We start from the raw sequence: 14,343 nt of genomic DNA on the forward strand, positions 1-14,343 counted from the left end.
TATGCCAGAAATCATGTTTAAAATGTAATGCCACAAGATTATCATGCGGATAAATTAAATTCATGTCAATCGAATAATCCATCGTTGTTTTATTGCAATTTAAAGTTCTATAGCTCTAAAAAAACACCCTTTACCAAGTATCTTTCTCGTGATCTGCCAAAGTTCAACTACTCCTGTCTCCTCAGCGTTTTTCAGTTATCACCACTTTTTAGGTTGAATGAAGCAATCACAAACGTTCCTCTGATTTACCGTCTTTTCTACCACATGCAAGAATCAAAAATACGTTTTTACGTCTTTATTATTAATTTTAGAGAAAACGCATTTTCAGGCTTCGACAAGACTTTTTGTATAAAATTTTTATGTGAAAATTCATGAAAAAATAAATTTTTGTTGGAAAGTTATTTCAAGCATATATTCATTTTTCAAAAAAAAAATTATCTCATTCCTTCTTTTCTATTCCGAAAAAAATTATAAAAAAGGACTTTCCGCAATGACAAACTCTTAAAAAAGAATAATAGTGAAAACCTCATATAAGTCAATGGTCTTTAGAGTATAATAAAGCGTTTTCTATTTTGAACTGATCGCTGAAACGGTATAGACCCCTCTTAAGATAATTCTGGTGACTGGGCTTGGGTCTCTTTTCTTCCTCAAGGTGGTGCTATACAAAGGATTGACCAATCAACGGCATCATTTCAATATTTTCATTTGTTCTGTCAAAAGTCCTTGATCTTGTTATTATTGTTGATTTATCCTCAAACCACGACATTGACAGAAAGACGGAAGACGTGAGCGTCACAGGAAACGATGAAAAGGGACCAATACCATTAAAACCCAAGAAAGCTGGTTCCTTTGAAGTCGCCATTTTGACATTAAGTCATCAAAAGTAGATGAGCACACCAGTGTTTCAGACATCTTAAATGGCGACTTTTAAAGGGACCAGCCATCTTGGATTTTAATGGTATTGTTCCTTTTTCACCGGATTTCCGCATTGTTTCTTATGACGTTCAAGTCGTCTTTCTGTCAATGTCTTTTTTTTTAGGTTAAATCAAAAATGAAAATTTTGAAGAATGTCGTTGATCGGTCAATTCATTCTATAGAGCCACCGCAAGGAATAAGAGGTTAAAGGAGCTGAGTCGCCTGAATTATCTGAAACAAAATCTAATCAATGAACACACCAGTATTTTAGACATCTAAGTTAGGAGAATTTTTCAATTGTGATGTTTTTCAGTGAATTTATGTGGTCGGTTCCAGGAAGTTTATAGCGTAAGTGCAGATTACTATAGAAAGTGGATATGAAGTGATTGACTTCGTGTTAAAAGGTTGAATTGTTGCGATATCGCGGATATCATATCGATATCCTGAGTATCCCGAAATTAAGGAATATTAAGTCAATAGGCAGTTCTGCATTTGAAAGTAATCAAGAGATAACTTGGGTAAAGTTTGTTTTAATTGTGATGTTTTTAAACTAAATTTTTGTGTTCGACATCTTACTGACATATGATTCCGCCCTTTGACAGCACATAACTGTTTATAGATCTCAGGTTGGTTATTTCAATTCCTAAATTCGATTTTATTTCCGAAAAATGTTCTTGTAGACCATTGAGACTACTGAAAAATATTGAATTCTACAAACGAATATTGAATATTTTTTGACGGATATTGTCGAGAATAAATGTTTCTCTATCTCCTGACAATTGATGTATTTTGAATGAGGAGAATAATTGGTCTTTTTTACGTAATCTGATGAAGTTCTCCAAAACTTATCTTGTGTCTTTTCACCTGAATAAAATCTTCTACAATTGACAAATATGAACATTCTGTGTTCGGGTGAGATAAATTGTAACGGTTTCAGGTAACGTTGATGAATTACCTATTATCTAAATCGTTTTTTTTTGTCGTTTCGTTTGAATGATTAAATGTTGTTTGGGCAGCAATTTAATTTCAGTAGATCAAACTGACGTTTCATATCCCACGAGAGCACGTTTCAATCGATGGAAAAGTCCACGTTCCTTTCACAAACTATTGCAAAGGTATAACCGGTAAAGCGATGTTTAAAGAACTGACTATTTTACATCGTATGTTAAGTGCAGCGATGCACTCTTCGAGAACGAATTTGAGAAACTTCTGGGCCAGCTGTCGGAGATTTCTTGTCGAAACTTACTGAAAGCCGGTTGTTGCATGAACTTCGAGGAGGCAGTCTTGGTCAATTGATTCCTTCGTGTACTGATAATTCCAAGAAGTTGATGGAGCAAGTGCTGTGTGCTCCGAAAGTGGAGTGGAAGAGATTTTATTCCTGATGAAGGAATCAATATCTAGAGTCACCATATGAAGACTATAAAGGAATATCTTCTTCTATGTTCGAAAAAAAAAACACGAACTCGTTGGGTTAATGACCAAAATTCGTAAATGATGCCTTTCAAAATTTTGATTCGAAGAAAATTGCAAAACTACGAATTCGATCGTGATAAAATTCACCATTCATGTGTAAAATAGGAATTTTAAGCTTCATTCAAAATTGAAAATATTGATCGTGTCACCAGAACAATAGAAAATAGAAGAACAATATAGAAAAATTAGCCAATATTTCCGTAATCACAAATTCGATGCAATATCAGGGAAGATACTAAATGCTTCTTTCAAAATTTTGGCCTGATCATATCATTGAAGTGAAAGTAGAATACTGAAAAATGAAAACACAAATTTTCATGATATTTTGCTGTATAATTTTTTTTCGCAAATTCTCCTTATTTCTAGAAACGGCTTGTTTTCCTTGAAAACTGACTATTTATTTTTTGCTCTGAAACCGGACAAGTTATTCCAATTAAACTTAGAAGGTTGCAAGAAGTAGATATTGCGCATCTATTGACATGCGATTAGGAATTTCATGCTCATCATTGAAGTGCATATGAGTAATGATCCTTTTTTTAGGAAAACATGTTACGCCACTGAGATATATCAAGCTAAAAACCATTTTAAATTTCTCGTTCAATTTGTCAAAAAATCTTTCATGCATTTAGTCGAAATGCAGCAATTTCGAATAATTCAAGAGGAATATCGAAAAAAAAAATTATATTCATCTTCATTGATGAGTCAAACCGAATAATTTCTTTCCAAAATAAAATTTTTTTGCATAATATTTCTTGCGAATTCCAAATTTATGAAAAATCGTGACGTCGTACGGTGATTTTGAACCTGAATTATGCAAATCCTCAGGCTATTTAATCAAGTATACAAAATGTGTAGCTTAATTAACACTCGTTCCGAAAAAGTTTTCGCTCGGAAGAAAGTAACGTAATAAAAAATACACTTTGTCATTGTCTATAAGGAAAAATCCGCCTAAACAATAACTGATGTGTAGTTCCACAAGATTGTTTATGGAGCTGCGCGTATTTTCCGTTCTTCAGGAGCTTCAGAGAAAATTAAATTTCGGAGCGATAGCTTAACATCATGAGCGTCCTTTGGAGAAATGGGGTGGATTTAAATCGAATTCAGTACGCGTGCAAGTGAAATATACAAGCGATATGAAATTAGATTAATATATAGGCTTCGCATATGTACTTACCTGATTATAATAGATGGCATATTTCGAAAACCCAAAGAAAATATTTGTTATTCCACCTGCGTTGAGCTCAATGATAATAGAATACTCTACTCTGAGGATAACGTGCTTTGGAAATTTAATCTGTACTTATAAAAATACAGACGGTATTTGTTAGGAAATATTCATTTTCTTAGCGACTGGGGAAAGTTATAAATAACTATCATCAATGTTATCATTTCTCATTTAATATAATCAAGAGAAAAAATGTTTTATTTTGAAATTTCTACTGCTTGATTTTTTCACCAACAACACCAAAATACCAAAACAAATATTTTGAAATCTTTGTCTTCGGAAGAAATGTTGGATAAATATGTTTCTGTCTCCCTTTAAATGGAATTAACATGTTCTATGCTTGTGACATATCTGTTAACTCGTTCGAAGAATCTAGATAGAAAAACATCAATAAGAATGCAAAGGTCGAATACAACATAATATTTTGTGAAAAAGCAGAGGACCATTAACACTTTTATATTAATGCGAGGGATCCCATGTATGAAAAACGTAAAATTGTTTGATACAGCTTCAAATTTCTTGTGTTTTTTCATATGAGATTATTGGCTGAGAAAAAGCGTAATCCATTTATATAGAAATGACCAGAGCAATAAAATCTCTGCAAGATCACCAACGTTCAGTCAAATTATGTCATTCTTCGAAACAAAACAAACAAAATGTATGCATTATTATAGGTAGTAGGTACCTATGTTTTGTAAGCTTTGTGTATACAGAATAATCTGTTATTCATGAAATAGTCGCTTCAAATACCATTCGGGCTTCTAATTTTTCCTGTGTTCGAAAGAACACAATATTTGGTGATTTTTTTCAACAGAAAGCATTCGTGGAGGTGCTGTTGCCACCAGCATTCATGTTTCTTGTTAAAATTTTACTTACCAACTCGTTTTTTTCGATTTTTTCGGGAGAATTAGAGACCCTTATAATATTATTTACGATTGTTACGGGAACAGATGATTTGTTGATCTGAGTTCACTGTTGCTATTTCAGGGTTATCATTTCTTGTTTAAAATTTGAATTTTTTTGTTATTCGTATTTTCCATTGTAGTTTATTTAATTTTTATATTTTTTTTTAATTTCGTGGTTGAGTAGAGTAGGTCAAGCTAGACTTCGCCCCTATATTATGTATTATTATTTTTTTTCAATAAAGGCACTATTATTATTATTATTATTCAAAGAGGATGTCTGTACTAAATTTCATCAAAATTGGATTAATATTAATAATAATGTTTATTCAACATAAATAAACATGGTGAGTTACAGAGGAAAATTGGATTAGGATTTAAAGAATGCGGACGCACAACGGATACATATTTTTTTTCATTTCAAATGCAATCACAAATCCTTCAGTAGCTTTTGTAGAGAGCAAAACCTTTATATGCTCTTCCTGCTATCCAATACTGATTAGGCAATGGTGAATAAACTTCTGGAATAACTACCAGAGAAATGAAGATAAGCAAATTTTCATTCTGATTGAATCTACTATTTTGGAATGAAAAAAAAAATTTTTGAAAGGTGCGGCAGAGCCGATTGACGAGTTTCAAAGGGTTTTTAAAGAAAAATGGTATAAGTTAGAAAAAAACGGTTTTATTCATTCGAAGCAGTAGGAAATATAGTTTGTTTGCTAAAGTTTTGAAGACGATATCACTAAGATGGCAGCCGTCAATAGCAGTACACTGATGTAGTCGATATTGGAAGTTTTCGACCGCTTTTCGGTATAACTCGGGCGTGTGTTCATTCAGTGTTCAAAGCAGTGAAAGTACGTATACGTTTTGAAAGATCACTTGTCGAGAATACGTCCTCTGTGTAGGCTGTAGCGCCATCCTGCTTGAACCAGATCGTGTTCTTCAGCAAGTTGTTCCAATTCAGGCTGTAGGAAGGTTTCCAACATTGACACATAACGATGGGCAGTTACTGTAACGGTGACATTTTCCTCCTCGAAAAATGTGACTGTAGGTGAATAGGATCTTTCATGAAGTTGAAAAGGATTACATGCCGAAATTGCGCCGAAATGCACGCTGGATCACTATCACAGAAAAGTTATTTTCGTAAAAAGTGCGAACGGCAAAGCCACGATACACTCCGGTCCAAATCATGAGTCTGACTAAAAACTACTGACTCTAAGGAACACAAAGACCCTTTCCGCACCTACCTGCCCCCACCACATCCGAAGAAATGACCTGTCAAAGCTCATCAATCGGCTCTGCCGCACCCTCATTTACCGATCCGTTAGTGCGATGATCTCATCGGAGGCATTCAAGATCTGAATCTACGTTATTAAATTCAAGTTTTTTAGGTCTTCCCATTCAAACGTTATCCTGTATATGGAAGAGAAATGAACTTGACGACAGATTTGTCATCAATGAGTCGTTTAAGAATATTCCCGGCTTAAAATTCGAAAATTACAGACATTGTAACGAAATGATAAAGCTATCGGTTCGAAGAACGATCTCTCAAAAAGAACCAACAGAGATCAAGTGTTTCTGTTACATCCCTGTTTCCTGTTGACAAGATCGAGATCCGTACGTGCGGATATGGGACAACCAATTTTTATGTTGTTCGACGTCGGTTCAGATCAACTCTTCATGCTCGATTCACGTTCACAATTATCTGCTATCTGTAGCTCTTCGTGTCTAACGATTCACATTTTACACCGACGAAAATCGATACAGCATAAAACGATACGGGTGTGAAAAATGTAATCCAGCAAAAGCTTTTAAAGGTTCTTCGTTAGACTCTATGTCATCTTTCATTCACCTGCTACATTTTCCTCCTGAATAGAGTTCTATTCCAGCAATACACTCAAGGAATGAAGAGAAACCTAGCTAGACAATGTCATTCTGGGATTGTGATTCGAACAACGGCCTGATTCTCAAAAAGAATGTGTCGGAAAGGAATAATCTAGAAACATTTGGAGTTCGATATACTACGAAATGAAAATACTAGAATAAAACAATTCTTGACATAGTGTATAAAACGCATTTGGGGAAATTCTGTAACAATTCTTTTCTTTCCTAAATTGACAAAATTTATATTCGAACGAATTTCAATCAGAGATGCTCATGAAACATAAAAATCCGAAACAAGAAATGACAAAATGAGCTTTTTTGCACCCTGGAAAAACAGAGAACTGTGTATCTAAATAAAAATGAGATGTGATTTACCATAAAGTCAATGTTGTCGAATAGTTTATCTAGATGATTAGAAGAGGGATTCTGTTGATAAGATACCTCTGAAATTCGGCATGAATATTCAAGTTATTATGTTATATCAGTATGTATTTAGTTTAGCAATGGCATGAAGTCACACCAAATGGGATTTCTGTACCAACCAAATACTTCTTGTTACTGCTTGAATGATTCACAAATCTGGGGATATTTGCTCGGCTTCTGCTGCCATCAATTCATGATTTTACCGATGTTTCAATTCGAATTCGACTTTTTCATTTAATTTTTCATGAATTGGTTAGGTTAAGGAATTTTATTTTTGATTGTTATGAACCATAAATTCAATTTAATAAATTGGTATTTTCAGATGCATAAATTTTCGAGTAGGTGGTTTACTTTGGAATTTTGAATGGGAACCCCGGTTTTTATTGCAGATTCGTATTCTACGCCAGAACAATGCAAAAGGTTTGTCTGTCAATTCGTCACAGATGACTCTGTAATCAAATTTGAATTTTCCGTCTGAACGACCTTATTGGATTTGTTCCATTAATCATTTACATGAAATTTTAGTCTTGAATTGTCGATGGAAAAAGTTCTGCCCATGAAGATAGAAGACTTGACGGAAATTTCCACTAGATCTTACATGAAAGAGATCCATTTCCATTTTTATTAGTTCGTATTTCGAAGCAAAAACACCAAAAACAAATAATTTCGTCATTTACAAATGATCAATGGTAGCACATGTACTGAAAACAAACCTCTCAGCCAGAATTCACTTGAATGATTATAGGAAAGCATATGTTAAGGACGTTCAGATGAAAAATTTCAAATTCGAATTATAAATCGTGAAAAATTATTCATACAAAACTTCTGTATTTTGTGTCGTTCAATACAAATTAACAATAAAAACATTTGAAATTCCAAAGTTGACCTCCACTCCCCACAAGAGCGCAGTAAATGAGAGGTGTTAGCATAAGTCGACTTCTCCCTCAAAACCATTATATTTTTGTTTGAAACATTTTTCCGTAACATTCTCCTTGTTTCAGATTTTTGACTAATTCAACTGAAAAATTCACCCGGTATATATTGTAAAGAAAAATATTCATCAATGTTTCAACTCACGTCGGAACTTCTTCATAAATTCAATTCTAAAGTTTCAACAATATTATTCTCATTCCTTGGGATCCTTATTTCCGAATGAACCACTCTGTAAGTTCAAGTTCGCAGTGAATATTCCGAAATATCTGCGAACTGAACAAAAGCGATAATGGCGTCATTTCTTGCTGACCCCTTTTTGAGGAGTTCGTGAATGTCCAGAAGTCAGTACTTAATTTATCTAGATTTCCTTGCGTAGTCCCTAAAAAATGGAAACGCTTTACTGGCTGAATAAAGTCCGAAAGCTGTTCAAATGAAGAAAGATCATATAAGTCTCACGCTTATTCTCCGAAGTCACACATAGGACACCGAGGAAAACCTCTGGACCAATTTTTCTTTGTTCATCCTATATCCGGACAAATTTTTAGTCATCAAGTACACTACCCTTTTCACTGAAAAAGTCGATTGCTAGTGTATTTATAAGAATGAGAAAACTAGTGGCTTGATATCAGGGGTTTTTGAGCGTTTCTTCATTCATGCGCCCGTGGAAAAACAATAGTTGGTATTATGATGTCATTATTATTGGTTAATAAATCTAGATAATAGTGATTAATTTACATAATATACAAAATAAATTTCAATATAGACGTATCGCTTGCTAAGGAAATATATATATATAAATAATGAATTTCATCTGCTTCTGGTGAAGGGAACAACAAAAACTTATGAACATGAACAAGGCTTGAAATGGTTATTTTATATCTAAAAACATATTTCACCTCGATCAAAATGCAATTATCAGAAGAACGAAATTTACAAAACCCCTAGTGAGATTTTTTCCTTTATTGGTGTACACTACCTTTTTCACTAGGTTCATGAGTGCAGATTCATTTTTATTCTGTTGGGAAATCCCTTTAGCGATTGTAAATTGGTGAAATAAACATTCGCATGGCAGTTTAGAATAAACTCACTATTTTTTTTATGACAAATTTTATACTTTTCGGGTCACATCACTGTAAAAGATTTTTTCATTTGTTTATTCTTATTTATTATATTTAATAATTACACCATTCTACAGCCTAGGCCATTTACAGAATGGGAAAATAAATATACAAGAAATGAAACAAAGTTATAGAGTGAAAACAAAGAGCATAAAACCCAAAACAAATCAAATGGAGCCAGGATTGAGAGAAAAAAACTCATTGAGAAAAAAGCTCACGCCTTACTAACCACGGTGAAGCCGTGGTCCCAAAACAGCCTTCCTTATATCAGACTGATTACAAAGAAAAATGTAGTAATGTAGTCCATTTCTCAATTATTTCAATGATGAATTTCAAAATTTTGGAATTTTTACATACGGATGAAAAATACATACAAACTATTTTGTCTGGCAAAAAAGAATTATTTCTTCTAGTGTATTCCAATTTGAAAATTCAGAATATCAATAAATGGAAATATTACCAAATGAGCGATAAATGTAAATGTAGTGTTTTAGAAAAATTAGTAGTTATATAATAATGAAAACATTTTGAAATTCATCATTAAAATACTTGAGATACGATTGAAATATGATTCTATTTTCGAAGTAATAAAAACAAATCTATTATACATTTTTTGGTGTAAAAATCAGTGAGTTTATCTGAACAGCTATACGAAAATTGATAGAATGCGATTTTCGCAATAACTCAAAATTAATCTGCACAGAAAGTCTATCGAGAAGAGTGAGAAAGGTAGTGAAATCCACCTAGCTTAATATTTCAAGCTTCTTGAAATCCGAAAATATACAGACATCATGACGTTATGTTCGAGGAATGAACGCTCAAAAATAATAGACTAGGAATTACTAGTTCCTTAATTCTAGTACTTCGCTATTTGCCGGAATCTAACGGAGAACGTTAAATCTAAATAAACACTCCTAGCGTCTACTAGCTAAGTTGATTCTCCGAGGGAAACTTCGACGAAATAGATGTATAATTGGTAGTCAGAAAAGGAAATCTTCGAAATTATATTACAGCTATTATTCTGTTACTTCTATATGAATAAGGAAATTACGAGGGCATAGAATGAGGAGAGTCGTAAATTATCCTTTTTATAGGTAGGTGCTCTAATTTATCAGATCGAGATCCTTTCAAGGCTCTTCATTCATGCGGAATTAATCCAAGACTCTTCCATCAGGATAATGAATGATAAGCTTCGTTCGATTGGGTAAATATTGTTTTAAAACATTTTTCTATTTCATTATGGATGTTATGGTGATGAACAGCTTGTTCGATTTGAATTGAGAATACATTTTTCAATACCTAACTCAGACTTCAAGAAATTCTGATGGTGTGTTCATTAGATTTTATTTGAAATAATTCTGACCACTCGAAGTAGGGGAGGAGGAAGTTATTTCAAGAAATTTTTAATGAATTATTTTCTTATTGCTTCTATGAAATCAACCAAAGCCTGGAGGTTTTTCATTATTGAGAAACTTTATTATTCTTTATTTTGTTATGATTTATACTGATTTCATTTCTAATTCGAAAAAGTTGACATTTTTGTTTCTTTTATAAAATAAGTTTAATAAATAAAATTGTTTTTGCAAGGTTCCTTCTCATTTCATCATTTTTTTCAAAGATATGTCACCACACAATAAAACTGTTAAGAATCAGGTAGCCTGATATGATTCAAGTATTTGATAAATAAATACTTGACTTGATTCAAAAACTACTACCTGACTTGAAATCAAGTCAAGCTCGAGCCAACTAGCTTGAAAATCAAGCCTAACCATGAATCTCTAATTTAAACGCAACTGAGTTACTTCAAGATATCAAAGAATCTCACTTAATAATAAAAAACTTATCTCAATTAGAAATTATTCAACATATTGAGCGGAGCAATTTAATTCCATCGATATTTATCTCATGAAATACTCTTCAAATGTATAGAGTATTAGTTCTGTCGCATTCATACATAACTATCAATCCAAAAGCATATAATACCGCGCAGTTCTCTCTTCATTTCCATCAATTAGTTCTATTCCCCATCAAATCTGATTAGATATTGGACTCGGTGGTTGCCCCAACGTCTTCTATCAATTAATTCCACCCAAAGTTCAACTTTGGTAACGATGGATGAAATTATGCATCTCTAAGGGAATTCTCGACAGTTTAGAATGGGCAAATAGTATATTGAAGAAAAAACGAGAGAAAACATTTCACTTTCTATTGGAAATATCATCCTGGTGTTTATCCCTATCGTATTACTTGAATTATGAAGTAATAAAATAATTACTAATACCACAGTATGAAGAAGGATAATAAGCCAGTGTAATGGTTCATTCGGTTTTGTTGATGTTGTGCGCCATCTAGGTGTACTCGAGTCGTACTCAATAAAATTCTTTATACTATGCTTCTTGTTCTTCCTCTTTCAATAGTACCAGGTCCTGTTCAATCATTTAGACTTGGCCTTCGTCTGGGACCTTCCTGTGATATCGAGCTCTCATACCACCTTTTTGGTGGTCTGTCTGCCGGTCTGCGTGTGTTCGGTCTCTGAGTTTTAACCCACTTTGCCCCCGCCATATTCCGAAATGTATAATGCCTGTTTGAAAATTTTATCTGAGTAAAGATTGAACAAGAGTGGGGAGCCTTGTCTTATTCCTTTCAAGATTTCACAGTCTTCTGTCGATTTTGCGGTGATGCCAATATAGGCTAATATAGATTTGAAATATTCTGAGATCCCAATTGCAGACCTTTATCTTTCAATAACTCAACCAATTTCTCAGGCTGTACTCTGGCCTTTATGTAATCAATAAAAACGGCAAAAACATCTCTGTTAAATCAACATTTAAAAAGTTACAAACAGAGAATGTTGATTAAAATCGATATAAATCATAGATCTCTAAATTTAAGACAATGATGCAACAAAACCTCATCTTACGAGAATTGTATAAAGTCACATCATCCATCACTTTGGTAGTTTTATGAGAAAAGCTTGTGCAGTCATACTAGTGAAATTCAAATATTCCACCGATATTACATTCAAGGAAAGTGCACTTGTCATCAGCAATATTGCGTAGCAAAATCAACTCATCGGAAAATGTAACTTCTAAACCACAAAAAGTATTGCTACACGTGTTTTCAATTGGAGATTGCTCGAAGGCATTCAGCATCCAGAGGACGACAATTGAATGATTGATTTCTCTCTCTCGAGGTAAATGGATCGAGAACAAATTGGAAAGATTGGAATCTGATTTTCATAAAAAGAATAAGAAGGCTAGAATTGTCGGAATAGGAAAAAAAGCATTGACGTAAAGAAGAGATCTTTTGAGCGCTCGTCATTCATGCGCGAATTGTACCTTCAAATATACAGTTATGTGATTTTCAAGGGTGCAACTAAGTGAACTAGTGCTCAAAAGCGCCAGTTTCCACGTAGGTGCTGTCCTCGTTATTTTTTCGATATTCTGCGTCAATTCTCTGTGATTCTTACAACAGGAACATCTCATATTGTTGCATAAAGTTGAAAATTATCATTTTGAATTTAATTTTCGCAATAAATTGTAAATCTAAATATAGATATGTAGGATCCAGTTTATTCTTCCCTGTAAATGATTGAGATGGTCAACCGGATGCTTGGAGACCTATTAGTCTCTTCAAGTGCCAAAGGCATGACAAATTCAATGAATTTACAGGGAACGAATTGTTATTGTACATAATGTGAAAAGGATGTGTAATTCTTCGGGGTGTCGAAGAATGTGTCATGTCGGTTGTAAAACTTAAGAGATTTACTGGGGTTGGGGAAGTTCTAGAACAAGACGGTAGTACAAGATGTGTTACATCTTTTTCTCAGGTTCTAGTCCTTCTAGAATATTCGATTTCCAGGAATCCGCGAAGATCTTTGGGGGCGGTACAGCAAAAGCCCTTATTGGACTAGGGGATGGTACCTTCCCCTAAGGGTGTGGTCAAACCGAGAGAAGGGAGGTTTATATTCGAGAGAGGGTAGTTCCAATCGGCAGAGAGCACAGTTCAAATCAAACCGAAGACGGGTACAGACGGTACAATTTTAACTTAAGTCGAAGACGAGTCAAATTCGGGCGGTCAACTTAAGACGTAAGACGAAAAGACGTTTCGCGGACTAGATTAAGACGAGTCGCGTACAAGTTAAAGACGAGACGACCGAAAACTTGAAGTACGACGAAGACGTGATAATCCAAGACGTTTCGAGTAATCAACAAACGAGTTAAAGACGAAATTCAGTACCGTAGTGAGAAACTTGTAATTAAGACGTAATTGAGATCTTCTCAATACTGAGTTTGTACTGTATAATTGTGGCTTTGTAAATACATGTCAACAATTCAAAAGAGTTTATTTATTACAAATCCAACAAAGTCACGGAGAAAAAGACGAAAGGCCAGGTAATCGAATCATACGTCTAGACGATCGATTAACCAAGCCTACAGATATACGCGAAATCTCATTTCGATCGGATCTATTCAGACGGAAATATTGGGTATTTCTTCAACTATTCTGCACAAAACTTGAAACTGCAATTTACATTTACATTCAAAACCCCAACCTTTTCAATTTCAAGGATGATGAAGAAAAGTTGATTCTTGAAAAACTTAAAACATTCAGTCTTTCGTGTAAAACATTTCGTCGCTGGTTAATAAACCATTGTGAAGTAAGAGGATGAGGTAAAATTATTCCCTTCCTAAAAATATAGATTTCAGCTGCATGAATTCATTAGATATGTTATTCTTCATCGATGATGAAAACTCCCACAGTTGAGCAATTTCGGGGAATACATACATTATGAATGCATGGTGAACCCCCTCTGAAGCCGTCACATATGTTGTTCAGTGGAATAATCAATGATTTGCAATTCAGTGTATGTTTTCAAACTGATATCAGTTCTGATCTGACATCTAACCGATGTTTCTGAACAAGAAAATATGATAATGTGGCGCCGCGCACATGTTTCATTGAATTTTACATTTTTTAGAGATCTTATATTCGACGATATTCGTCTACATAAAACCCTCAAAACCCTCAAGAATGATATGCACTGCAATGCTCTTCTTACTTTTTCGTACCTTTTCTGTAAAAAGATCGATCTGTGCTTTTCGAATAAGTTTCTTCATCACAGCCAATATTCTTTTCCTGGAGCACCTTTTAACCATTGTATCGACGGAGCACAGTCTGAATAACCCTTATCAAGTCATTGCTTTGCTCATACAGTATTGTTTCCCATCAGATTCCATCAATACAGAAATGTTTACACGTAACTTTTGATGCTTGGTACTAACTACTACCGAGATATACACCGAGATAAACTTAAAAACCAAATTCGTTTTGTTTCTTCATAATAGCAAAATGGTTGAAGATCTTTCGGAACGACTCAAAATGTATTATATGAAAACATTGGTGGTAACTTCGAACATCTTTTTGTATTCGTTTCGGTTACAACTTCCTTGATTTCTCGATTGAAATC

The 14,343-nt window shown here is 34.0% G+C and overlaps 1 protein-coding gene across 3 annotated transcripts in view; it reads right to left on the bottom strand.

Moving 5' to 3' along the window:
• LOC123676276 (tyrosine-protein phosphatase non-receptor type 13-like) overlaps window positions 1-14,343 on the bottom strand; it is a 158,865-nt gene that overhangs the window by 92,428 nt on the left and 52,094 nt on the right. Inside the window, exon 1 of one of the 3 annotated variants that reach the window (XM_045612082.1) lies at window positions 3,563-3,597. The exons of the other annotated variants lie outside the window; for them this stretch is intronic. Within the exon in view, the coding sequence (XP_045468038.1) occupies window positions 3,563-3,582 (20 nt within the window). The 5' untranslated portion in view covers window positions 3,583-3,597. Of the gene's footprint in view, window positions 1-3,562; window positions 3,598-14,343 lie in introns of those variants that run through there. 3 annotated transcript variants of the gene reach the window in all.

Source organism: Harmonia axyridis, chromosome 3 (assembly GCF_914767665.1).
Source record: "Harmonia axyridis chromosome 3, icHarAxyr1.1, whole genome shotgun sequence".
NCBI lineage: Eukaryota > Metazoa > Arthropoda > Insecta > Coleoptera > Coccinellidae > Harmonia > Harmonia axyridis.